At 47.7% G+C, this 24,510-nt stretch overlaps 1 protein-coding gene across 5 annotated transcripts in view; it reads left to right on the top strand.

Annotated features, from left to right (window-relative positions):
- Positions 1-24,510, top strand: part of PARP6 (poly(ADP-ribose) polymerase family member 6) — a 52,576-nt gene that overhangs the window by 24,209 nt on the left and 3,857 nt on the right. The window contains exons 7-19 of one of the 5 annotated variants that reach the window (XM_083475786.1): positions 820-886; positions 1,583-1,732; positions 2,605-2,755; positions 6,174-6,227; positions 8,925-9,020; positions 10,458-10,550; positions 12,044-12,169; positions 12,460-12,525; positions 14,876-14,943; positions 17,098-17,146; positions 19,222-19,331; positions 21,168-21,240; positions 24,064-24,133. In XM_083475786.1, the coding sequence (XP_083331912.1) occupies positions 820-886; positions 1,583-1,732; positions 2,605-2,755; positions 6,174-6,227; positions 8,925-9,020; positions 10,458-10,550; positions 12,044-12,169; positions 12,460-12,525; positions 14,876-14,943; positions 17,098-17,146; positions 19,222-19,331; positions 21,168-21,240; positions 24,064-24,133 (1,173 nt within the window). Of the gene's footprint in view, positions 1-819; positions 887-1,582; positions 1,733-2,604; positions 2,783-6,173; positions 6,228-8,924; positions 9,021-10,457; positions 10,551-12,043; positions 12,170-12,459; positions 12,526-14,875; positions 14,944-17,097; positions 17,147-19,218; positions 19,332-21,167; positions 21,241-24,063; positions 24,134-24,510 lie in introns of all 5 variants that reach the window. The other 4 variants (XM_083475785.1, XM_083475784.1, XM_083475783.1 and 1 more) reach the window with 4 other exon arrangements.

The following is a 24,510-nucleotide window of genomic DNA, read 5'->3' as shown; positions in this document are numbered from 1 at the left end:
CATAAGATGGGGTGAAGCAGCATTGACAGTGAATTCTGGGTGCCGAAATACCAACGGATCAGAAAAGACTATTTACGTATGCGAACACTGCTGCTTGGATGTTACCAGCCCAGAGATGGAAAGCAGACATAGTCCCTTACCAGAGAAGAATGACAGATTAAATTGATGGATTATGCCAAAATGGCAAAAATGACCGGAAGAATCAGAAACTAGGAAGACCAAAATTTTTATAAGGAAAATATATAATTTACCTTAAAACTCATTGTAAACAATTTAAAGTATTAGTAGGATTGGAATGATACTTGTAGTTTAAGGTTGAACTATGGTTGTAATGGAGATGTAATAGATTTGGATTAACGGAGAAGATGCAGGAGGAAAAATGTTAACACAAGGACCCACAAAGTGGAGGAGGGAAGTCCAGGGGAATTTATGGAATTCTCTTTTTATTTTGGTTGTTTGGCAATTGTTTGTAAATTTCAAAATTTGAAAAACTTTTTTTTTTAAGACATTGATTTCTGGTGAGCTCTCATGAGGTCTTATCAAAATCACATGAGATCTTGCGGAAATCTCATTGGAACCTGCCGCTGCGCAACCTAGGTAAGGGGTGCTTCAGCAGTGGCAGTTTGGTGACAGCAGGGTTGGGCAGCACTTCCCATTTCATCTCAAGTGGTGAAATGTGATGCACCACCCCTGTAGCTCATTTATTGTGATGCCTTACTATGGCGCCTAGCACTGAAGCTGGTCCAGTCTTTCAGAAGTCTCTTTCCCTGGCTAGACGTTACTTTCTTCCCTTGACTCTTAACTCTTCTTGTTCTTCAGAACCGTCCATTGAAGTTTTCCAGCCATCCAATAAGGAAGGGTTTGGACTGGGCCTACAGCTGAAGAAGTGAGTAAGGCCTTATTAAGCTGAGTCATGAAGCACAAGGTGTTGCTCTAGAGCAAGGGTTGTCTAGTCCAAGAGGCCACATTTCAGTGGTTGGTGGGGTAAGAAGGGAAAGTGATTGGAACAATGGGGGTGACTCTCTACCCTTCTACACTAGGTTATACTGTATGTATATTCATACATACATACAGTAAGTCTTACGTAATTCAGAGGGTTCTAGACACAAACACACCTCTCTTCAACCCTATCTGCACTTTACTTTAAAAGCAGTACAGTATTGTATTGTGTGCTTTGGGGTTCAGTGATGGGGATAAAACACTTCCAATATCTTTTCTCGGACTCGTTTCTACCTGTCCCATTGATGGGAAGCTGTGAATGAGGCCAGCTGTTTCAGCACCATGGAGAGCTCCCAGTGAGCAACGTTCTCCAACAAGGGTTGGAGATTAAGGGGGCCTTTTGAGGCTCTGTCTCCAGTCCACCTCTCCAGTTCAGGAGAAGGCACTCATAAGAGTCCCAGCTCTGGCTCCAGAGGCCCCAAAATTGTAGGAGCAAGTTCACTGGGCCTCTGATCACTAGCTAGGGACCTGATCCAGCTTTTCAGCCTCTGACCTATTTAGCCGCTGACTTGGTGTTGTGGTCACTACCAGTTTCTGGGTTCATGATACTGATGCTGTCAATCACCGTTTCTCTTCCCAATAGGATCCTGGGAATGTTCACATCCCAGCAATGGAAACACCTCAGCAACGACTTCCTCAAGACCCAGCAGGAGAAGCGGCACAGCTGGTTCAAGGCCAGTGGTACCATCAAGAAATTCCGTGCCGGTCTCAGCATCTTCTCACCCATCCCCAAGTATGTCTTTTCCGCCGTCTCCTCCCAAGAGTGGCTTGGGGTCTTCCTTGTTACTTATTTATTTGTAATCATTTTTATGCTGCACTTCAGCTGAAAAGGGCTCCCATAGCAGCTTACAGATATCAGAGAGAAAACAGTCCCTTCCCCCAGGCTCACGGCTCTTAAGAGACATGACACAAAAGGGAAAGGTATGAGGAAGGAGGAGGAAAAAAGCAAGCTCAGGCACTAATTCTTAGTGGCAGAGCTTTTGTAGTGAGCAGCAGGAATGGATCTTTTTTAAAGATATGAGCCAAAGGTTGTCTGTTCTTGCAGTGGAGAGACCCTGCAAGCCCCATCTTTCTCCCTGTCCCACAGGCTGGTGGAATGGCTGCTGCAGATGACAATTGAAGGACGAGCCTGGTGGAGCAGTTCTCTTTTCTTCCTCATAATTCCTTTACTTTGTGATTCTCTCTGAGGGATGAAGAGAGCAAGCAAGCTCTCCAGTTTGGGGTGTACATACATGGAAAGCCCAGCCCAAACATTAGCCCAGAGAAGGTCTTGAAAAGTTGTGCAACTCTCCTTTCCAAAGTCCAGATGGGAGACCCCTCCTTGTCAGCAAAGGGCAAATGGGTCTTCCCCACCAGCCTCAATCTGCCCCCAGCCAGCCTCCACTTGTCTTCTCACAAGCAACCCAAGGGGGTGGCATTGTCTGTCGGCTTCCTCCTCCTTTGTGTCAGGGCTGCCCTTGTACACCCAGAATGAGTTGGCTGAGCCTGTCATTGGCTCTGGCGCCCCCTCCCGTTGGGCTCCCCACTTTCTATCCTACCCGCCCCAATGGGTGCCAGTCGCCACTGCTCCTCCGATGGTGAGGGCCGATCTCTCTGTGTCTCCAGGTCCCCCAGCTTCCCTGTCATCCAGGACTCCATGCTGAAGGGCAAACTCAGCGTCCCAGAGCTGCGCGTCAATCGCCTCATGAACCGCTCCATCTCCTGCACCATGAAGAACCCTAAGGTGGAAGTGTTTGGCTACCCTCCCAGCACCCAGGCAGGTGTCGCCCCATTCAACATTCTGGTGGGTTTCTTCTCTGGCCTTGTCCCTTGGGGCTGGCTATGGGTTTTCTCTTGGAGGGCTCTTGATAATGTTTTCCTCCTCCTAGTGCTTAGCAGTTGGAGGCGAGATAAATGACGAGGAGATCATGCAATGCTGGAATCACAACTAAAGACTCTCTGGCAGGTGGCCATCTAACTTCTGTTTAAAAACCTCCAATCAGGGAGAATCACATATGTAGATTCTTTTCCACATTAAAAAAATTGCCTGCACCCAACATTCTTTGTCTGCTATAACAAGAGTCCTTGTGCTAATGGATGGCAGAGTTTAAAGGTTGGGCTGCAAAAGAATCCAGTGCAACAGTTGTGCTGACGATGACTTTAACTTGGCGCTACATTCAATGCAACCCAAAACCCCTGAGCCACAAAGCTCCCTGCAAGTAGAAAATGAGCGTCTCAAGGAGCATCTTGGGGTTTAACCTTTCTCCTTGACTTTCTAGTTTTCTTTGTGCAGAGAGCTTGGTGTTTTTTTGTTTTTGCTTTTCCCTGGGAGTTACATTCAAATATGACCTGCCACCTCCCGTTTGAAAGAGAATGATCTGGTAGTTGTTGCACCCATGTGATGCTGCTTATTTTATAGCTTGGCTGCAACCTGCAAGGGTATATTTGCATTGGTTTTCATCTATTGCTCGTTGGAGACATTTGGTCTCTGTTGGCAACTGAGTGCAGCAAAGGAAAGGAGGCCCTTTGTTCTAGAGTCCAGGCCAAAAATAGCCTCCCTTCTCTTTATCCTTCCAAAACAAGTGGGCAGTGCCTCTTTTTTTCTTGTCCTTACATCTCAGATATGCAGGAGGTTGCCTGCCTTGGGAAAAGCGACAGCGAATGTCATTGGAGCAGCAGCTGCTGCCTTGTTATGCAAGAATGGAAAGCCAGTCCACCTTGCCTAGTACTGTCTGCTCTGATTATCAGGGCAATGGCAAAGTCTCATAACATAGTGTGCCGGCTTTTGAGTTCCACATAACTTCATCAGGCTAGATGTTAAAAATGCTGGCAGTATTGGTGGTGGTAGGTGGCCTGGAGGAGAGAGAGAAAAGGCTGTTGGTGTTTGCCAAGCCATCCATGTGGATGGAATATGGGAGGAGGCAGCAGACATTCAAAAGAGGTGCTTTTTTCGGGTTGAAGTTGCACCACAGCCTCCTGGGAAGTAGCAGCACATAATGGCTGTATCCCCATCTCTTCAAATACAACCAGCACAGGAATATAGGAAGCTACCTTAACATTGATTCAGATTATTGGTTCAATTAACTCAGTATTGTCTACACTGACTGGCAGCAGCTCTCCAGAGTTTCAGACCAAGGGTCTCTCGCAGCCCTACCTGGAGATATTGGGGGTTGGATCCGAGACCTTCTTCATGGAAAGCAGATGCTCTTCTAGGGCTGTGCACACATCCCCCAAAAATCCAATCCGATTCAGGGCCCAACCCAGCACTTTGAATCAGCCCCAATACAACCTGGGCAAAGCTGGAGCTCACCTGAGCTGACCCTGAACTGGGCCCTGCCTCAGTGTTGAATTAGGGTTTAGCCTTCGGACTGAATCTTCTGCTCACCAGCTGATGACTGCAGCATTTGGTCTTGATGCGTGTTGCTTTGCCAGAGAATTCCCTGTGGGGAAGGTGCTGCAAAGACTGCCTGCCTCTCCTGCTGTCCAGCCACTCTGCCTTTTGACAGCCCTTGGTCGCTCCAGGTGCGTCAACCTGATCTGGGGACATCTCAACCCAATCTGGCTAAAGCCCAGATCAGCCCAAATTGGGCTGATTCATTTTGGGATCTGGGCTGTGGCCAGATCCAGTGCACAGCCCTAAGCTCTACCACGGAGCCATGGTCCTTCTAACCGTTCTGCCTCTACCTATAGGTGACATGCACATGTTTCTTTGCTAGGCTCAGAAAAGGAACAAAGAGAAGCTAAGCCAGTCCTTATGTAAACAGATGCAGAGATTAAAGTTGTGCTATCTTAAAAACAAAAAGTCAAATAGAAGCCAAATTGGGTAGCTATACCTAATAGTTGGAGGAAGCATTCACACAGAGAACACTCTAAATGTGATTTGAAAAAAATACCAAATTTACCCATAAAAAAGCAGAATCCTAAATTGGATGAAGTTGATCTGACACCTCTTGAAGATGAGATTTTATACTCTGGATGTTGGTGCAGCTAGGTTACTTTAGACCAGTGTTTCCCAAACTTGAGTCTCCAGCTGTTTTTGGACTACAGCTCCCACCATCCCTGACCATTGGTCCTTCTAGCTAGGGATGATGGGAGTTGTAGTCCAAGAACAGCTGGAGACCCAAGGTTGGGAAGCACTGCTTTAGACCAAGGACTAAGAACTGGCAACCCTCAAGATGTTGCTGGGCTGCAGCTCCCATCATCCCTGATCTTTGGCCGTGCTGTCTGTGGCTGATGAGAACTGGAGTGCGACATGTGGAAAGCCACAGGCATTTCTGAGCTGGAGAGGGAACACCCGAACGTCTCAGAGGTTTGGCATTTGGTTGCATCGCCAGCTGAGCTTGCCAGCATCGCTGGAATCCATTGTGTTTAGAGTGCTCCTCAAGACAAGTTACTGTGGGTTAAACCACAGAGCCTAGGACTTGCCGATCAGAAGATCGGCAGTTCGAATGCCTGCGATGGGGTGAGCTCCCATTGCTCGGTCCCTGCTCCTGCCAACCTAGCAGTTCGAGAGCACGTCAAAGTGCAAGTAGATAAATAGGTACCGCTCTGGCGGGGAGGTAAACGGCGTTTCCGTGCGCTGCTCTGGTTCGCCAGAAGCGGCTTAGTCATGCTGGCCACATGACCGGGAAGCTGTACGCCGGCTCCCTCAGCCAGTAAAGCGAGATGAGCGCTGCAATCCCAGAGTCAGGCACGACTGGACCTAATGGTCAGGGGTCCCTTTACCTTTTACAAGACAAGTTGCAGTTTGGCTTTGAGATTCAGTTCTGTAGCCTGGCTGTTGCTTTCAAGGTTTCTCAGCCTCAACTCCCTTGCAGTAACAGGCTCCTTTCTTCATGATCCTGTGGAAAGAATCAGCAAGTGGTCCTAGCAAGTTTGCAAGTGCCCAGATGTTGGGCTCCCAACTCCCATCCACCCAAGCCAGAATAGCCAGTAGCCTGGGATTTGTAGTTCAACAATACCTGAAGAGCCATAGGTTCCCTATCCCTGACCTAGAGAAACTGCAGCCTCTTCTCATATGCCAAGGTCCCAACTGGAATAGGAATTGGGCTTAGAGACACCCTTCTAGATATCTTTACATGTAATTGGTGGCCGGCAGATACGTGCTTGAAGAAAGTTAATGTGTTCTATTGGTGATGAATGAACAGGTGCAGAGTAATGTGGCCGGGCTCTTTCTTTGTCTGCTCACTTTACAGGTTGGTGGCCACTGCAAAAACATTCCTACCTTGGAGTATGGGTTCCTCGTGCAGGTATGTAGCCCTTGTTCTGTGTTTTCCGATTCAGCACATGAGAGCCAAAGTGGTTCTGTGGATCTGCGGTGGCTTCTGTCACTTTGGAGATCTGGAGAAATGAGTTTGATGAAGCACAGACACACATTGTGGAATATTCTCCTTTGGGCAGGGTTCTGAGGAGGCTTATTTGAGATAAAGGCTACAGCTGCACCATACACTTAAAGTAGTATCATACTGTTTTAAATAGTCGTGGCTTCCCTCAAATAATACTGGGAGCTGCAGTTTGTTGAAGGAGCTGAGAACTGTTAGGAGAGCAACACCTATTCAGTTTCCTGGGATGAGGCATTGATTGTTCAACTGATCTGGGAATTGTGAAACAACCATTGCAAAGTGCACCATGGCTGTCATTATTATCTTTATTTGACAACATTAATGAAGACAGCAAAACTAAGGAACTTCTTATCCTTTCACTAACGGCCACGTGGGTTTGAATTGCTCAAAGATGGAAAACCTTAGACACTTTGGGACTTTCGTTATGGTATCAGATGTGTGGAACCTGACCATTTCTGAAAGAAAGAAAAGGATACAGAATTTGAGAGTTATACGAGGCCAAGAATGACCACAGGCTTTTTATGCAACTTGGTGGATATTAATGGTGCCGCTTTGCAACACCAGATTTCAGCAGTATCTATGGAAATCTGGAATTGCGTTCTGACTTCAGATATAGTGATAGATATTTTTACAGAGATACTTTCCGCCTTTCCTCCACCTCACATACATCACTTATGTATTCTTCATGTATTCTTCTTAATGTGGAATATGTCTCATGAGATTTAACATTACCTCCTTGGCTATTGTTACATTTCTGCGTTTCTTTTATGTTTGCATTTATGTAATAAAAATGCAATAGCATATTCTGAGCCATGGCTCTTCCCCAAGAGAGACCTGGGGGGCTGTGGTTGGCCCAAGGCCCAAGATCTCCCACCCTACCCTTCAGCACAACTCCATCAATGGTCCATGTAGCTGAGTCTTGTTTAATTTGACTGGCAGTGGGGCTTGGGCAGCTTTCTTTGTGTGATGGCCTGGGACTCGGGCTCGAACTCGGAACCAGAGGAGTCTCAGTCTGCACCAGATCCTCTGCCTCAGGCAGCATCTGAACCTAGTCTGGGGGCCCAGCATCTGAACCCCCAGTCTGCACAGGTTCCCCTGCAACAAGCACCAGCTGGGCCGAGTCAGGGGCCTGAGCCTGCCCTGGCTCCAGATGCGGGGATTGCCTCGTTGCCTCCAGCTGGGCCATCACTTACAGCTGCTCCACTACCAGTTGGGTCAGGTGAGGCTGAGGCGGCCTCTGGGTCTAGTAACCCACCGACATTTCCGGAGCTGCAGAGACTCAGGTCTGAGAGAAGGAGAGACCTGAGTACTCACAGGAGGAGTGCCCACCTTCGGGTGAGACAGGGAGGTGAGTCACGGGGGGATCAGGACTGGCCGTTACCCCGACAGAGATAAAAGGTTATCGGGCCCTGCCCCTGGTTGCAGGAGCAACATTGCTGCTACCTGCCTGAGACCCTGTGCCTGACCTAGTCTGCCTTGTGATTTGCCTTGGCCCTATTGGATTGTCTCCTCTCGGAATCCTTGGATTCGGGACCGGACCTGGACTGTGTTGCTTGGGTTTACCCCCGGGCCCAGCACACTTTGCTAAGTGTGTTACATGAGATCCAGTAGAGACTGGTCCATCGGGCAAATGGGGCACTGCCCCACCAACCTCAGTTGGTTCCTCTCAGCCAACCCCCACCTGCCTGCCTTCTTACTTACAAGTAATCCAGGAGGTGGTCCTGGCTGTCAGCTTCCTCTTTAGTTCCTGTTTTGCCCCTTGTAGAACTCAGGGGGCAGAGGAGGGGGACACTAGTAAAACAATTTCACTCTGCCTGCTGTTGGCCACAACGCCACATGCCATCGAACTCTGGCTGCATTGACTATTGACCTGGCTTTCCGCCCCACCAACCCCAATGGGCACCAGCCACCATTGCTGAGATCCTTGAAGGGGAAATATGGGAGACTGTTTCTTCCTGGGACTTTATGCAGGCAAAGGGGTGGTCCATCCCGCTTTGCTGCCTAAGGCAAAGTGAGAAGATGCTGACCCCCTTACCCCCCACTGATTGGGGCCTCAAGGCAGTGGCAGCTTCCGACGAGATCAGCAAGATCTCGCGAGAGTTCCACAAGATCTCATCAGAAGCTGTCGTGGTGAGACGCCAGTGACAGGGCAGGGGGCGGCCAGATGTCCACAAGGGCATTTCCTCACGGAGGAGTGAACCAGCCCTGGCATGTACAGAGCTGTGGCCCCCATTCCGCAGAGCGAGTCCTTCTTTTGACCTGGAGGTGGCCCTGTGTCCTATTTTACAGAGGGCTGTCCAAAGACAGTCATTTATCTGAAGGGCTGACTGGTTCAAGTCCTGCGTAGTGAAGAAGAACCCTAAGAAGGCAGGGGAAAAAAACACCTGGACTTATAGCACTTGCTCACAGTCTTTTTCTTTTGTTCTATTTCTGTGAAGATTGATTTCTTTCTACATTTGCATCTGCCCACAGAAATTCATGTGTGCAGATTTTATGCAAATTGGCCTCCGCTTTGTGTGTGATGTGACAGAACTCCTCTGTGTTTGGCCATGTCAAAGTGTCCACCTTGTCTGATCTAGATGTGGTCTCCCCTCTCTCGCTCAGATCATGAAGTATGCCGAGCAGAGGATCCCTACCCTGAATGAGTACTGTGTTGTGTGTGACGAACAGCACGTCTTCCAGAATGGATCCATGCTGAAGGTACTACTCTCAGTCTCTTAAGTTCAGGGTTGTGGGTTCAAACCCCATGTTGAGGTTGGTTTAGATTGTCCTCAAGGTCCCTTCCAACTCCATGATTCTCTCTCTCTTTCTCTCTGTCTGCCAGTATGAATGAATGTTTAAGTGTGTGTGTGTGTGTGTGTGTGTGTGTGTGTGTGTGTGTGTGTAATTCCTAAGAAATACTGATAAAACGAAGAGACTTTAAAAACAAGTCTACATAATAAAATGATCAAAATAAAAATAAACAAGCAGCTTCATACCTGGCATTGCTTGGGAGTTCTAAGAAAACAAAACAAAACAAAAAAACAGTACTATTTCAAAACCAGTGGTTAAATCAGTGCAGTTTTGAATGGAGCAATCCACCATCTTGATTCAAAAGGGCACCCAATCACATCCAAACATAGACAAAAACCTCCTCCCTGATTTCTGGAGCCGCCAGGTAAAATTAGGTTATGATATATTAAGAGCTATCTAAATGCATAGTGAACAAAAAGTTTCCAAGATATATGGTAGAATCTACCCCTTTAAAACAGTTTTTGTGTACATAATACTTAATTAAAATCCAAAAAAATCCCTAACCCTCTGACTTACTTCTATAACATATTATAAAATACTCAGAAGAAAATATAAATCCAAACTGGGGGAAATGTCGTTGTGGGAAAGGTTTTCTTCACCGCTTATAAAATCCCTGAGCTCAAGAGTTGAAAAACTTGGTGTTCCTTTCGTTGGATTTCTTGGTGGGGGAGCTGAGTGGACACTGGAAAAAATGGGGGGGTGGGCGTTCTGTAGTTTTTGATTTGTCTTGGTTAAAAAAAGAATGGAGGTGTGATATGGTTTTATGAAACAATTATATTGGAAACTGCTATATATAATTACTAAGAAATTCAGATGGAAGAGATTTGAGGAAGTCAAATAATAAGTTTATGAAGATGGATCTTAATTAATTAATTAAGTGTTAGTGTAGTGATGATTTGTTGTATTTTATGTTCTGTATTCTTTGTTCTTTTTCTTTTTTCTGTTTCATTCTTTTTCTTTTATTATTGTTAACTTTTTCTTTTGTTATGTCTATGTATGGAAAATAATAAATATTATTATGGGGGGAAAAAGAATGGAGGCCCTGGAGGTCATGTTAATGGAGCATGAGGCAGGGGCAGCCCTACCATTGGGCAGAGTGAGGCAGCTCCCTGGGTTCTTGGACCAGGGACCTTCTGCCTGCAGAGTTATGGTCTCTCCTGGCCATCGGTGGTGGCCTCAAGGAAGTGTTATCCTGGCATGCAGATGGACTTTGGCACCTCTCTCTCTCTCTCTCTCTCTCTCTCTCTCTCTCTCTCTCTCTCTCTCTCACACACACACACACACACACACACACACACACTAGCTCTGCGGCTTTTAAAATCTTTTACTTTTGCCTTTCTTCAGCCAGCTGTGTGCACACGGGAGCTGTGTGTCTTCTCTTTCTACACTCTGGGTGTGATGTCCGGTGCTGCAGAAGAGGTGGCCACAGGAGCAGAGGTACAAGGGCTGGGATGCTGAGCTGGAAGGGAGGACGGTCTGGGGCCAAAACTGGGAACCAAACAATAATTGAGGGCTCGCCTACAGCCAGGGCTGATTCTTGAAAGTTCTCCTTCTGTTGATCTTCTGGTGTCACTCTTTCATCCATGCAAGTGTGATGGCAATCTATGGAAGCTGACTGATGAAGCAAGGATTCTGTACTGTATAGAAATTTATTCGTGTAGCTGACTACAGTGGCAAGAATGTTACTTGCCCAAAAATGGAAAGAAAAAGAAGTCCCACCAAACAAGAATGGATTTATGGAATATGTAGAAATGGCGAAACTTACCGGAAAAATAAGAAATCAATATAACTTTTTTTTTTGTAAAAGAATGGAAATGGTTTATTGAATATTTACAAATAAATTTTAAACAGATAAGAACATTGACAGGATTATTGCAATAACCTGAAGGTTTTATAAGAGTATCTATTTAAAGTAGATGAATAAATGAGCAAATGAAGTTAATTTCGATATGCAGAAAATATTAAAAATAAATTTAAGGAACTGCAGAAAGAGGGGGAAAGAAGTAGAGTTTTGAAATGATTGTAAAATTATTGAAATGTATAAAATTGAGAATCATAAATATAATAATAATAATAATAATAATAATAATAATAATAATAATAATAATAGTAATAGAAGCAACAGAAGCAGCAACGATTGACCGGGCAGCTACAATGCTGTACATAAAAAGAGAGCTGGGGCATAGTGATTTGTATGTTGTTTTCATGAAGATATGCCCTTTAAGGCATACTTTAAATTATGCACTTTATCCTAGTACAGTGGTACCTTGGTTTACGAACTTAATCCGTTCCAGAAGTCTGTTCTTAAACCAAAGCGTTCTTAAACCAAGGTATGCTTTCCCATAGCAGCAGGGGACTAAATTTACAAATGGAACACACTCAATAGGAAGCGAAACATGTTCTTATTCCAAGGCAAAGTTCACAAACCAAAACACCTACTTCCGGGTTTGCAGCGTTCTTAAGCCAAGTTGTTCATATGGTAAACTAAGACATTTTCTTAAACCAAGGTACCGCTGTAGATGTTTTTTATACACATTACCTGGTGGAAGAAGGGCATTACAGAAGCCTGAGAAGTGCAAATTTTGATGGACAGCTGTGCTTCAGTTCAAATATTGTTTTGGAAAGTGTGAACTGGATATATTTGCCTTTAAATGTGAATGGAATCAAAGCTCTCCTTCGTCACTATGGATGAGTATGCCTAGCCGCTCATTGAGAAGGGTGGAAAAGCTTTATTGGAACATCTCCCTGGGAATGCGGCCTCAGAAGCTATCCATCCCCACGTGGAAGCTTCTCAGCCCTGTTGGGTTGTAGGACTCTGGTTTATTTTCATGAAAATTAAACAATGCCCCGTTACCTCTGTCTGGACAAGTCAGGATGGAGATGAGATGAGGTGTTGGGATATGCCCTCTTCAGTTCCTTCTCTCTTTCAGGTAGTGGACCTGCTGGTGGCGATGTGCCGAGCTGCCTTGGAGTCTCCCCGCAAGAGCATCATCTTTGAGCCTTACCCCTCTGTTGTGGACCCCAGTGACCCTAAGACCCTTGCCTTCAACCCCAAGGTTAGTGTAAGGTAGCAGGCCCAGGGCTGCGAGGGATTCTTAAGACTGGGGTGGGACCCATGATATCTGGAGGCTGGCTCCATAGGGGAGCCTTGCAAGCAGAAAGCCTTGCTCTCCAACAACTGGTATTCAGAAGCAATACTGTCTCTGGCATTCTGGAGCATGCTTTGCATACGCTGGGACCTTCTCAACACTCAGGCCTTGCGGTTTCCTGGTAATGGGTCCGGGGAAATAGGGCAGAACTATTTGTGTATCTGATGCACATTCTCTCTCTTTTTCCTGACACACAGAAAAAGAACTATGAGAGGCTGCAGAAGGCTCTGGACAGTGTCATGTCGATTCGTGAAATGACCCAAGTAGGTGCCCACAAATTTTCTCTGCATCTTGCCCTTCAATGAATCTTTATTCGCGTCAGCCATCGGCCATAGCAACAAAACAACAATACAATATACAAATAATAGAAATAAAAAGTCAGTTATATAAAATACATTTTAGGGTTTTGAATCAATAGTCAAATAGGGGATCTTATTCTGTTTCCCCCAGCTAAAAACCTTGCAGCCTTTGCTGTGTCACCTGCTCATCTTCCTCTGCCAAGAGAAAGGACACTCTGGCAGCGGTTGGGCGACCCGGAATGGACAATAGAAGAGGGGTGATAATCTCATTCCTCAAGTCTTTATAAAGAGTGCAAGCCAAAAGGGCATGCACCACCGATTCGGTACTGCCATCTCCACAGGGACATAAGCGTTTTTGTGTGGAATCTATGGGGAATCATCCCTCAAGTGCAGCTGACGGCAATACATTCAATCTTGCGAGAGTAAAAGTGCATCTATATTTTAGAATAGGACGCGGGTGGCGCTCTGGGTTAAACCACAGAGCCTAGGACTTGCCGATCAGAAGGTCGGCGGTTTGAATCCCCACGACGGGGTGAGCTCCCGTTGCTCGGTCCCTGCTCCTGCCCACCTAGCAGTTCGAAAGCATGTCAAAGTGCAAGTAGATAAATAGGTACCGCTCCAGCGGGAAGGTAAACAGCATTTCCGTGCGCTGCTCTGGTTCGCCAGAAGCAGCTTAGTCATGCTGGCCACACGACCCAGAAGCTGTACGCCGGCTCCCTCGGCCAGTAAAGCAAGATGAGCGCCGCAACCCCAGAGTCGGTCACGACTGGACCTAATGGTCAGGGGTTCCTTTACCTTTATATTTTAGAATTGCTAGGTTATGCAGATAGGGTGCCAGAGAGTTGAAATGGGAAGGTGGAAAATAGTCATAACATGGCAAAATTTCCTTATGGTGGCCAAGTTGTTCTGACGCTCGATATCATTTAGGCCTTTTATTCATCTTGTCTGCTCCTCTCCTTTGTGTCTGAAGTGACGTAAGACAATCACCAGGCAGGATGCTTGAATTACTGCCTGCCCCGATGTTTATCCCAAGAACGCCTAGAAAACCTGACACAAAGCATAGAAATCTCTGCCCCAAGCCTGCGTTTGAGTGTGTGAGGTTTTGTGACGGAGCAAAATGGCTTGTCTACTCAGAGTGAAGGCAAGAAACATCACCGTCACTCTGATTTGACTTTGTGATTTAGTTCCGTAGCCAGCTCTGACTTGGCTGTGTCATGCCATGATGCCATCACACTGGCTGTGAACCTAGATTGGCTGGATCATGTAGCAAATGAGAATAAAGAACAAAATGCTGCTGACAAAATGGTATTATGAAGGGGGATGGATGGGAGTGAACCATCAAGAAAGTGTAAGGTTTGGAGAAGCCTTTCAAGAGAAAAAGTTGGGTCCTGGAAAAATATCTGCCGACAGAATTTTTTGGTATATTTAAAGCAAGGCAAATGCGTAAGAGAAACTGGGAGTTGGCAAAGACAAAGACAGAGAAAGCATTAAAAAACCCAAACTTCTATGTTCCAGGAAATCAATTTAAAGCCACATTACCCTTCCTATCAGGGCCTTTTAATTAATTATTGGTGTGAATTCCTAGCTCAGGTGAGATGTTCTGTTTGTGATTATAACCAGGGCTGGATTTAGGTTTGATGAGGCCGTAAGCTACTGAAGGTAATGGGGCCCTTTTTATGTCCAGCTGTCCTTTGTCAACAACAAATTGCCATTGATTTTTGTGTTGAATATATTCTGTATAGTAATTTATGGACCTAATAGGCATCTAAAGCCATTTGCACATAACAAATAGGAGCCTACACAACACTAAACACTGTTGCTGTATGTAGGTTTTATTTTATTTGTTTTTTATCTTATATTTTGGAAATGTACAGTGGTGCCCTGCAAGACGAATGCCTCGCAAGACGGAAAACTCGCTAGACGAATTTCCTATGGGCTTGCTTCGCAAGACGACAATGTCTTGCGAGTTCCTGCTGGTTTTTTCCCTCCCCCCCTTTTTCTAAGCCGCTAAGCCTCTTATCAGCTGATCCGATCAGCAGATAAGCCGCTAAAAGCTGCTAAAAGCGCTAATAGCGCTAATCCGCTAATCCGTCAATGGGCTTGCTTCGCAAGACGAAAAAAACGTTAGACGAAGAGAATCACAGAACAGATTATTTTCATCTTGCAAGGCACCACTGTACATCTATTTTTTCTTTTAAATTTTTTTGGGGCCCCAAGAGAGTGGGGCCCTAAGCTAAAGCTTGTTTAGCTTATACATAAATCCAGCACTGATGATAAACCTGCTGCAACTGCTCCTGCTGCCCTTTCTCCACAGGGTTCCTACCTGGAGATCAAGAAACAAATGGACAAGTTGGACCCTCTGGCCCACCCTCTCCTGCAATGGTAAAGAAGCAGGGGACACCGCAGACTTGGGCACAGTGCAGCTGGGCGGGAGGCAGGAAGCCAGACACAATCTTAGCGGCATCAAAGCAGGCCACAGTTTTAATAATCACAGTGACAGAGGCTTGGCATAAGCAATGGGCATGTATCTGCTACGGACTGTAGTGGAGAAGGCTGGGCGGGTGCTGCTTTTGTGCTCCCCTGGCAGACCAGGCTACCAAAGTCTTCCCTCTGGTCTGCCTCAGAAGCCTTGCCTCCTAGGAGCCCAGCAACAAAATTGATGGAGTATCAACTCCACCTGGAACGTGCAAAGCTCCTTGGCCAGGGTAGGAGATACCTGATGCTTCCTGAAGACATCTGAAGGCAGCCCTGTTTAGGGAAGCTTTTAATGTTTGATGCATTACTGTATTTTAATATTTTGTTGCAAGCCACCCAGAGCCACTAATAATAATAATAATAATAATAATAATAATAATAAGAAGAAGAAGAAGAAGAAGAAGAAGAATTCCTGCCCTTTCCCCCACCAGTGGCACACCCTGGGGTCTCAAGTTTCAGTTGTGCCCTGCGCGACACCAAAATTCTGTGCCCCCTTCCTGCCCCTTGCCTCCTAGTCTACAACATAGTCGTAGCCCCCCTGTGGCGCCCTCTCGGCTTGGCACCCAGTGTGACCAATCTGGTCACGCTCCGCTAAAACCACCTCTGCCCCCACCACCATGCCGGGCTGCAACGACTGCCCCCAGGAAGACGGGAAGGGGGAATGTTGTGCAGATATTGCCCAGTGCCAGGGGAAAGAAGAACAGCACATGGTACAGTGAGTGACTGGAGCATAGGCAAGAGCCATAGTGCATTGGCTGGGTCCCAGGTTCAATCCCTGGCATCCCCAGGGAGGGTTAGGAGGGTCTCTTGCCTGGAACACTGGAGAGCTGCTGCCGGATAGTGTAGACAGTATTGAGCTAGGTGGACCCAATGGTCTGGCAGGACATAAGGCTGCTTCATTGCTTCCTGGTAGATTGTCATCCCCAGTGGCTATGCGATCCAAAGCAAGCCTATTGTTTTTAACTACACCCCATTTTAAAACTTGGCTTTCCGAAATCCCTCCCCACTTTTTGAAATTTAAAAAAAGCAATTCCTATACAGTGGTACCTTGGGTTAAGTACTTAATTCGTTCTGGAGGTCCATTCTTAACCTGAAGCACCACTTTAGTTAATTGGGCCTCCCACTGCCGCTGTGCTGCTGGAGCACGATTTCTGTTCTTATCCTGAAGCAAAGTTCTTAACCTGTAGCACTATTTCTGGGTTAGCGGAGTCTGTAACCTGAAGCGTATGTAACCTGAAGCATATGTAACCTGAAGTGTATGTAACCCAAGGTACCACTGTAATTACAATTTTTCAAAAAGTAAATAAAAAAGGGTCAGAACTGAAATGGAACTCGTGCAGAATTACAATAGCAAAAAATGTTTGCACAAATTAAATAATAACAATATTACGGTATGTTTGTTTGTTTATTTATTTATTTATTTATTTATTTATTTCCCACCCATCTGGCTGGGTTTCCCCAGCCACTTTGGGCGACTTCCAACAAAATATTAAAGATACAATAAAACACCAGACATTAAAAACTTCCTTGAACAGGGCTGCCTTCAAATGTCTTCCAAAAGTCAGATAGTTGTTTATTTCCTAGACATCTGATGGGAGGGCGTTCCACAGGGCGGGCGCCACTGCCTTGCGTTCTGTTTCAAAAGGGATAGAAGTGCAGGAATGGATAGTGAGTGGAGAATAGACTTTGATCCCCAATGGCTGTGAGATCCTAAGCAGGATTGCTTGGAGTTACAGCTCAGAAAATCTTGACATCTGGGGTGTGGAGGGATGCCCTAGATTGCAAAGTCCTGCAATCTCCGTCCTGAGATCACTTAGTTCTAAAGGGTTTCACAGCACCAGATCGCGTTGCTGCCTGCTTGGGAGGTCTTTCTGCCTAACTGCCATCACGCCATGGGCATCCCCAGATGTGGATGTGCTGATAGGTAGCTCCACTGGAGCGCATGGCATGAAGCTGCACCAGTGGCAAGGGCTGCGGTCTTCTCATCTGGCCTTCAGATTGACCAATGGCAGAGTCAGCATTCTTTTGCCGGCGTACTAACAGGTTCTGTGTCGTCCCTAGGATAATCTCCAGCAACAGGTCTCACATCGTCAAGCTACCTCTCAGCAGGGTAAGTGAGCACTCCTGCGTTCAGCCATCCCATCCACAAGGGGTGACATTGTGGGGAGGGGCCATAGCTCAGGAGCACATACAAGACTTACCATATTTTTTGCTCCATAAGACACACTTTTTTCTTCCTAAAAAATAAGGGGAAATGTAATAAAGGAGTCTGCCTGGGAGGGGGAAGGTAAAGACAGCAAACTTGCAAGGAGAGGAGACAGGAAGACTAAATCAACGAGGAGAGAAATTAGAAGAAAAGGAGGAGCAAAAAACTGCTCCAGCTAAGGAAAAGACACTAAGGCAAACAAGAGGGAAGGGAGTGTTGAAAGGAAGCGGCTGATCGGTGGGATCGGGACAGAGATAAGGGATGCGATACAGGAGGTTGCCTGGGAGGGGGGAGGTAAAAGCCCATGGCTCCTCAGGATTTTTACATTGGGTCACCCCAAATTCACCATCAGATCACATAGCATGTCCATGGTTACAGCCTGCACCAAAAAAATCACGCATCCACTGTTGCCTGGGGCTGCAATGGTGCAAAAATGTGGTTACAAAGCACGGATCCACATGGATCCTCAGGATTTTTGCATTGGGCGACCCCAAACTCACCATCAAATCACATGTCTGTGGCCACAGCATGAACCACAAAAATCATACATCCACTGTTTCGTTCAGAATATATTTTTTCCCTTGTTTTCCTCCTCTAAAAACTAGGTGCGTCTTATGGTCAGGTGCATCTTATGGAGTGAAAAATACAGTAATCTCTAGGATAGCTCAGTTGGTTAGAGTGGGTTGCCAATAACGCCAAGGTTGCCAGTTTGATCCCCGTATGGGACAGCTGCATATTTTTGGGTTGGACCAGGTGATTCTCAGTGTCCCTTTCCGACTTGGCTCCCCTCACCAGGGAAGGAGGGTGTTGAGCAACTTCTCTCTCCCCTCAACTCCCACCCAGTCCAGTAACTTCCCCCTTCAAAGGGGCTGAGGGGGCAACTGCTCCTGTGCTAACTGACTGGGCGCCTCGGCCTCTTCTGTCCCTTTGGGATGACAGTTTAGAGCGGGAGAAGCGCTGTCTCAGCTCTCACGGTCACTGCCACAGTCACCGGCCATGCTCTCCCCCCCACCCCGGTTTTATGTAAGTGCAAAGTCAGGAGGACAGAATGAGAGAGACACAAAATGAATCGGTCGGCCAGGTCTGCCTTGTGAGTCTGTTCTGGCTCTGCTTCACCCATTATAATTTTTCCCGCCTACCGCTCCCCAGTTTTGTTCTGTCCCCACCCTGAGCCTAACTGGCAGCTGGTGCTGTTATGGGCCCTTGCTTAGATGCACAAGCCCAGCTCCCATTCCTTCTGCCTCACGGTTGGCTAGTGGAGTCCGCCTTCTGCTGTCCCAGCCGTGGAGGCTGCCAAAGCGATTTCTGAGGTGCAGCTCAGCTGCTTCAAGGCCTTGGGACAAGTGAAGAGCGGAAATGTTGTGCCCCTAAGAATTTTGGCCCTGGGCAGTGGCGAAGCTGCATGCTCCGCTACCAGTGGCGGAGAGCAGGTGGGGGCATGGCTGGCACCCCCTAGGAGCATGGCGCACATCCCGGGGGTGTGGCAAGCCACCTGTGAGGGCATGGTGTGCCACCGGCAGGGGCGTGATGCGGGTTCTGGGGGTGTGGCGAGACACTTGTGGGGGCGTGGCGCCCGGCGTGTGTGTGTGTGTGTGTGCACAACGCGTGTCTGGGGGGGGCCCCACCGTGATGGAACCCTACCGGAATAGTGGTGCCGGGGGCGGTCCGCTCCCTCCGCACCCCCGTTCCTCTGCCAGTGCCCCGTGCCCCCACCCACCCATGATACGCCACTGCCTGGGTGCCCTGTGTAATTAGCAGATGGTCAGGGTGTGAAGGCAAGCTTTCTAAGTTATGGGGCATTTCAAAATGAAAATAATAATAGGGAAAGGCAGGCAGTTGGTTCTGGAGGGGGAGGAATAAACTTCCTTGCATGATGGCCCTCTCTCTCTCTCTCTCTCTCTCTCTCTCTCCTTCTGCTTTTGTTCCTTCTCCTGGCTGCCCCTCTCCGTTTCCTGTGGGTCTGTTTCCCTTGGTAGCAGCTGAAATTTATGCACACCTCTCACCAGTTCCTCCTCCTGAGCAGTCCCCCTGCCAAGGAAGCCCGCTTCCGAACAGCCAAGAAGCTCTATGGCAGCACTTTTGCCTTCCAGTAAGTTTGGACCCCCACTGTTTTGTTTTGTTTTATTTCCCTCAGGCTAAAAGCTTGTCGTTCCTTGAAATAGCGTTTCTTGGCCTTTGTCCTGCTTCTCTTCAAAATCACTGCTGGAACCTTTAAAAATAATATATGCTGAAAAGGAATTATAACACTCATAAGCGGAAAGTGCAAAAAAAAAGTTGCAGTGTGGCATGTTCGTGGCTGGTTGGCCCTTTCTCGGGATATTTTGTTCCTTCTTCACCCCCAGATTCCCATTTTCTCTCTCCAGATACTCAGCATTCTGTGGCCACTGCCCCAAGCCTCATCTCCGGGGTGGGTGGGTTTGCCCTTTGCTTCGGCCATAAGGAATTTTAGTATCAAGCTCAAGGTTCCCCTAAACTTGCGGATATCTTCCTCTTGCACATGAACGCATAAAGATTCATCCCAAGAGAACAAGTCTGCTATTGGCCTTTGTCAACCTGGTGTCTTCCAGATGTTGATAGTCCACAACTTCCATCAGCCTCAGCCAACATGGCCAATACTCAGGGACAAGAGTTGTTGTTAAAATCACCTGGGGGGCATCAAGTTAGGGAAGGTGGGTCTCTGGGATTATATTGAATATCCACCCTTTTCTTCAACAAGGGACTCTAGGTTGTCCTTGGGGTCCTTAGATGGTCTGTCATCCAGGTACTTACCAGCCCCAGGCCTCCTTAGCTGCACAATGTTCTTCCAGGCAATGTCTTTATCTGCTGCCCATTGCACCTGTTCTGAAAGACGCCCTGTGATTTCATTCTGCTGCTTTCCAGCATGAAATTTGCTGGGGGTTTGCACGAGTGCAATTGCGCAGACTCCGCATTTTGGAAGGGAAAGTGAAAATATTACAGATTTGAAGAGGATAAAGTGTGTTCAACGTTTAAGGGCTGTCTCCAGCATTCTCCCTCCCTAGCGCAAGGGTTTCCCTGTCCACTTGTGGAAACCTGTTGTCACACAGACTATTGTACAACAGAGTTACCAGAGACCTATTTATGCATTCCTTAGGCAACAGTGTTCATCTGATACAAAACATTTTGCCAGTGGAAAAAGGATTCTGCTCAGTGGCTTTTAACTTAGTGCTGTGTGGAACCAATCCTAGGCACCTTGAATAAAATAGCAAACTCCTTTATTGCTTGCATAGCTGAGTTTCTATCCCACCCCCAGCTCCAAATTTGAGTAGTTTTTTTAAAAATAAAGATATGGTGGATATAAAGGTGTCCAGAGGCAGGGAACATTCCTGTGGATGCACAAGCTCTGGGAAACGGAATAATGTGCCACCATTTTTTTTAAAAAATAATGATATTTATTAATGTTTCAGAAACAATAAAAACAAATTCCAACATTTAAACTACAGAGACAAAACAGGTAAAAAATACACAATAAAAAACACACAGTTAAAATGGGAAAAAAGAAAAAAGAACAGATAAAGAATGAGAACAAAGAGAAAAACCAAAAATCCAAACTAAAAATAGATTTATATTTTCAGATCTTATATTTCCTTCACTAGTTTCTTGACCTCCTCACACCTCCCATTTTGTATTCCAGTTCAAATGTTAAATTCAGCAAATCCTTACCCTCTAACATTTATCCTTACTCCATATATTAACCTATCATTATGAATCTCAATTCCCAATTATCAATCCCTATTTACATTTTCTTAAGCATCTCTTTACCAGTACCACTTATTTTCAATTAAACGTCATGTCAACATTCCTTAATTTTATAATGTGCTACCATTTTAAATCTTCTTTTATTGTGTGTGTTGGCCTGGGGCAAGGCCAAGTGCTGGCGAGCTGAACCATTTCTCTCCCCCTGCAGTGGCTCTCACATTGAGAACTGGCACTCCATTCTGCGCAACGGGCTGGTCAATGCATCCTACACCAAACTGCAGGTAAGCGACTTCCACAGACCCCTGCTACTCCCCATAGCTAGAACAGCCCCAAGCAGTGGAGCCACCCCAGCAACCTTCGTCATCCCTCAACCAGCCCCCACCTGTCTGGTTTTTTCCTTACAATCTGTCCCAGAGGTGGCCATGACAGTGAGTTTCCTCCTCCTCCTTTGCCTCAGTGTCCCCTCCTTCTACAACTCTGCGAGGAGGAGGATTGGGGACAAAACTAGGATTCGTTGGCTCCTCCTGCCATTGGCTCTGGCTCCACCTCTTCTTGGGCAGGTCCGGCCCACCCAGGAGGCAGGCTGAGGCAGCCGCCTCGGGCAGCAGAACCAAAGAGGCAGCACCCCTGCGGGCGTCCCGCCCCGCTGCCTCTGCCACCGAAATCTAGCAAGAGCTCATGCTCTCCATGAGATCTTGCGAGGGCTCTGCTAGTTCTCATGTGATCTCACATGACCTAGAGGACAGGGGCTTTGGCAGCGGGGCAGGGCCTTCCCATTTTCACTTCCAGCAGCGAAACGAGATGGGCTGCCCCTGTCCAAAGGGCACAAACTGCCACTTGGTCGGCCTGGGGGGCATAGCTCACCTTGGGTACAGTCCTCCCTCCCTGCTCAGGCAGATCCCAAGACTCTGATCCACTCAGTGGGGTTAGTTGGGCAGCGCATGGTTGCACCAGGCTGCCATCCTGCTATATTTGCACTGCTGTGGGCCGTGGGAACAAGCAACAGCATGGCGTCACTGAAGGCTAGAATTGCTTCTTTGAGGAGTCAGCTCTTAAATAGTGGGAAAGATGGACGAAGGACACAGCTCTGTTAGATCCACAGCTCTTTATTACAGCAGTTAGAACTGTTCCTGGAGTCAGACTGACTGCAGCCTCGCTGGCTGCTTTATATAATACTAAGTAACTTGTAACAGTAACAACTTCCAACTAGCTAACCAATCAGTGAGCGACAGTTCTCAATCCTTCATTTGCATACTGGTGGCCCTGAGTGAGAACTGCAGCTAATCTTAATACATAACACCAGCCATCCAACACTGGCCAGCAACTTTGCATCTCTACTGGGGGCTCTTCCAAGAACCAGCCCATGCCCCACAACTTCTGCCCCACAACCCTATCCTGCATTTCCTCCAGTCAGCTCAAGGTGGCATACATGAGCCCTCTGGCCACCCCTACCCTACAGGTCCTCACAACAGCCCTCTGAGGTAGGTTAGGCTGAGAGAGAACGATTGGCTCAAAAGTCACCCAGCGACCTTTTTGGCTACGTGGAGATTTGAACCCGGCTCTCTGCAGTCCTAGTCCAACACTCTAATATCAGAAATGTTTCAGTGGGTGATATTGCTGCCATAATAATATAGATCTGGAAATACCAGGTGCTGTCTGGAAGGTTAAACAATGGTATCACACAGCTCCGCTCTCCTGGGAGGTGGTGCCATCAAATTTGGGGGGGGGGGAGGGCCGAGCATCTGTTTTGTGCGTGAAAGGATGCAGGGTCAATCCCTGGCCTCCCCAGGTAGGGCTGGGAATGTCTGCCGTTGGAAGCCCTCGAGAGCCACTGCTGGTCAGTGCAGATAGTATTGAGGTAGATGCCCTGGAAACTGGTCCAGGAGGGCAAATGGGGCACTGCCCCACCAACTGTCCCAGTCAGCCCCTACCTGCCAGCTGCCCTATTACCAGTCTAGGAGGTGTCACTGCTAGCTCCCCCTGCTGTTCTAGCTCCCCCTGCTGTTGCCCTCCTGCCTTACACCTGCCGCGAGTCATCGCTGGCTAGATAAACCAATGGTCTGACTTGGCGTTAAACAGCTCCCAGTGCTCCTATGTGCTGACAGGGGCTATCAGGTGCTCCTGCTCCTGCCTCCTGCTCCCCTCAGCAGATGGCCTCAATAGATCCCCATCTCAGCTGGAGTCAGGGGCTGTACCCCTGTCCCCCTGTCCTGGTCCTCTCTGTTTTGAAAGCAAAATATACCTTCTTCTGCTTAAGGAAACACCAGTCTTCTGTGGTTAGGCTTGTACGCACACCCGTGATTAGTAGGTGGCTCTGAATGGAGCTAGGGACGCGGGTGGCGCTGTGGGTTAAACCACAGAGCCTAGTACTTGCTGATCAGAAGGTTGGCGGTTCAAACCCCCGCAACAGGGTGAGCTCCCGTTGCTCGGTCCCAGCTCCTGCCAACCTAGCAGTTTGAAAGCACGTCAAAGTGCAAGTAGATCAATAGGTACCACTCTGGCGGGAAGGTAAACGGTGTTTCCGTGTGCTGCTGTGGTTCGCCAGAAGCAGCTTAGTCATGCTGGCCACATGACCCAGAGGCTGTACACCAGCTCCCTCGGCCAATAAAGCGAGATGAGCGCCGCAACCCCAGAGTCAGTCACAACTGGACCTAATGGTCAGGGGTCGCTTTACCCTTTACCCCACCCTCCGCTTCGATGAACAATGTGTGTCACTTATTTCCAAATGTGTGAAGCCAGTCCTGCTGCTCAGGGTGATGGTCCGTGGCACCCCTGCTTTCTGCCCCCAAATCCTGCCCTGGTGGCACAGTTGAATACCTCTGCCATCTGAGGTAGGCTGAATACCAGTGGATGGTAATCTCCAGTGGGGACACTTGCTGTTGCCCTCAGGTCCTTGGCCACTATGAGAACAGGATGCTGGCCCACGTGGGCCTTTGGCCTGATCCAGCAGATCCTTTGTACATCCCTACGGGAAAGCCAAATGTTCAGGAAGGACAGACAGACCCCAGGGTTTGCTGATGCTTGCACCGTGCTGCGCCCCCTTCCCTGGCCTGCATTCCCCCCCCCCAAATTATTTTTGGCTCACATTGGTGTTTTCCTGCAAGCTGCATGGAGCAGCCTATGGCAAAGGCATCTATTTGAGCCCCATCTCCAGTATTTCCTTTGGATATTCAGGTAAGCGGCTCTCTTTGTCCCCTTCCATCTGTCAGTGCACCCCTTCGTCCTGCAGACATGCTTGCCGCGCATCCAAGAGCCGCTCCCCCCACCCCCGCTGTGTGTGTTCCTCCATCCACATGCTGGGCTCCTGGGGAGATTAAAATTCTCAGGGTGATGGTCGTGGTGGTGGTGGTGGTGAGATTGGCTGCCTATGTGCGTTGCCTGGCTGTGGACTCACGTAGCCTTGCAGGCATTGTCTTGAGATTCAGCTAGGCCCAACCGCTGCCTGGAGCTGGGATTGCTATAGAGTAGACCTTGATGGTGATCTCCCTAGTTTCTCCTCTGGGCACCCAAACTCAGTGGAAGGCACAAGCCCTTGATGTGCCTTCATCACA

This window comes from Podarcis liolepis, assembly GCF_965112155.1.
Source record: "Podarcis liolepis genome assembly, chromosome: 14".
Classification (NCBI taxonomy): Eukaryota; Metazoa; Chordata; class Lepidosauria; order Squamata; family Lacertidae; genus Podarcis; species Podarcis liolepis.
The sequence above is the reverse complement of the archived record's forward strand: the minus strand, read 5'-3'. Positions and strand labels throughout refer to the sequence as shown.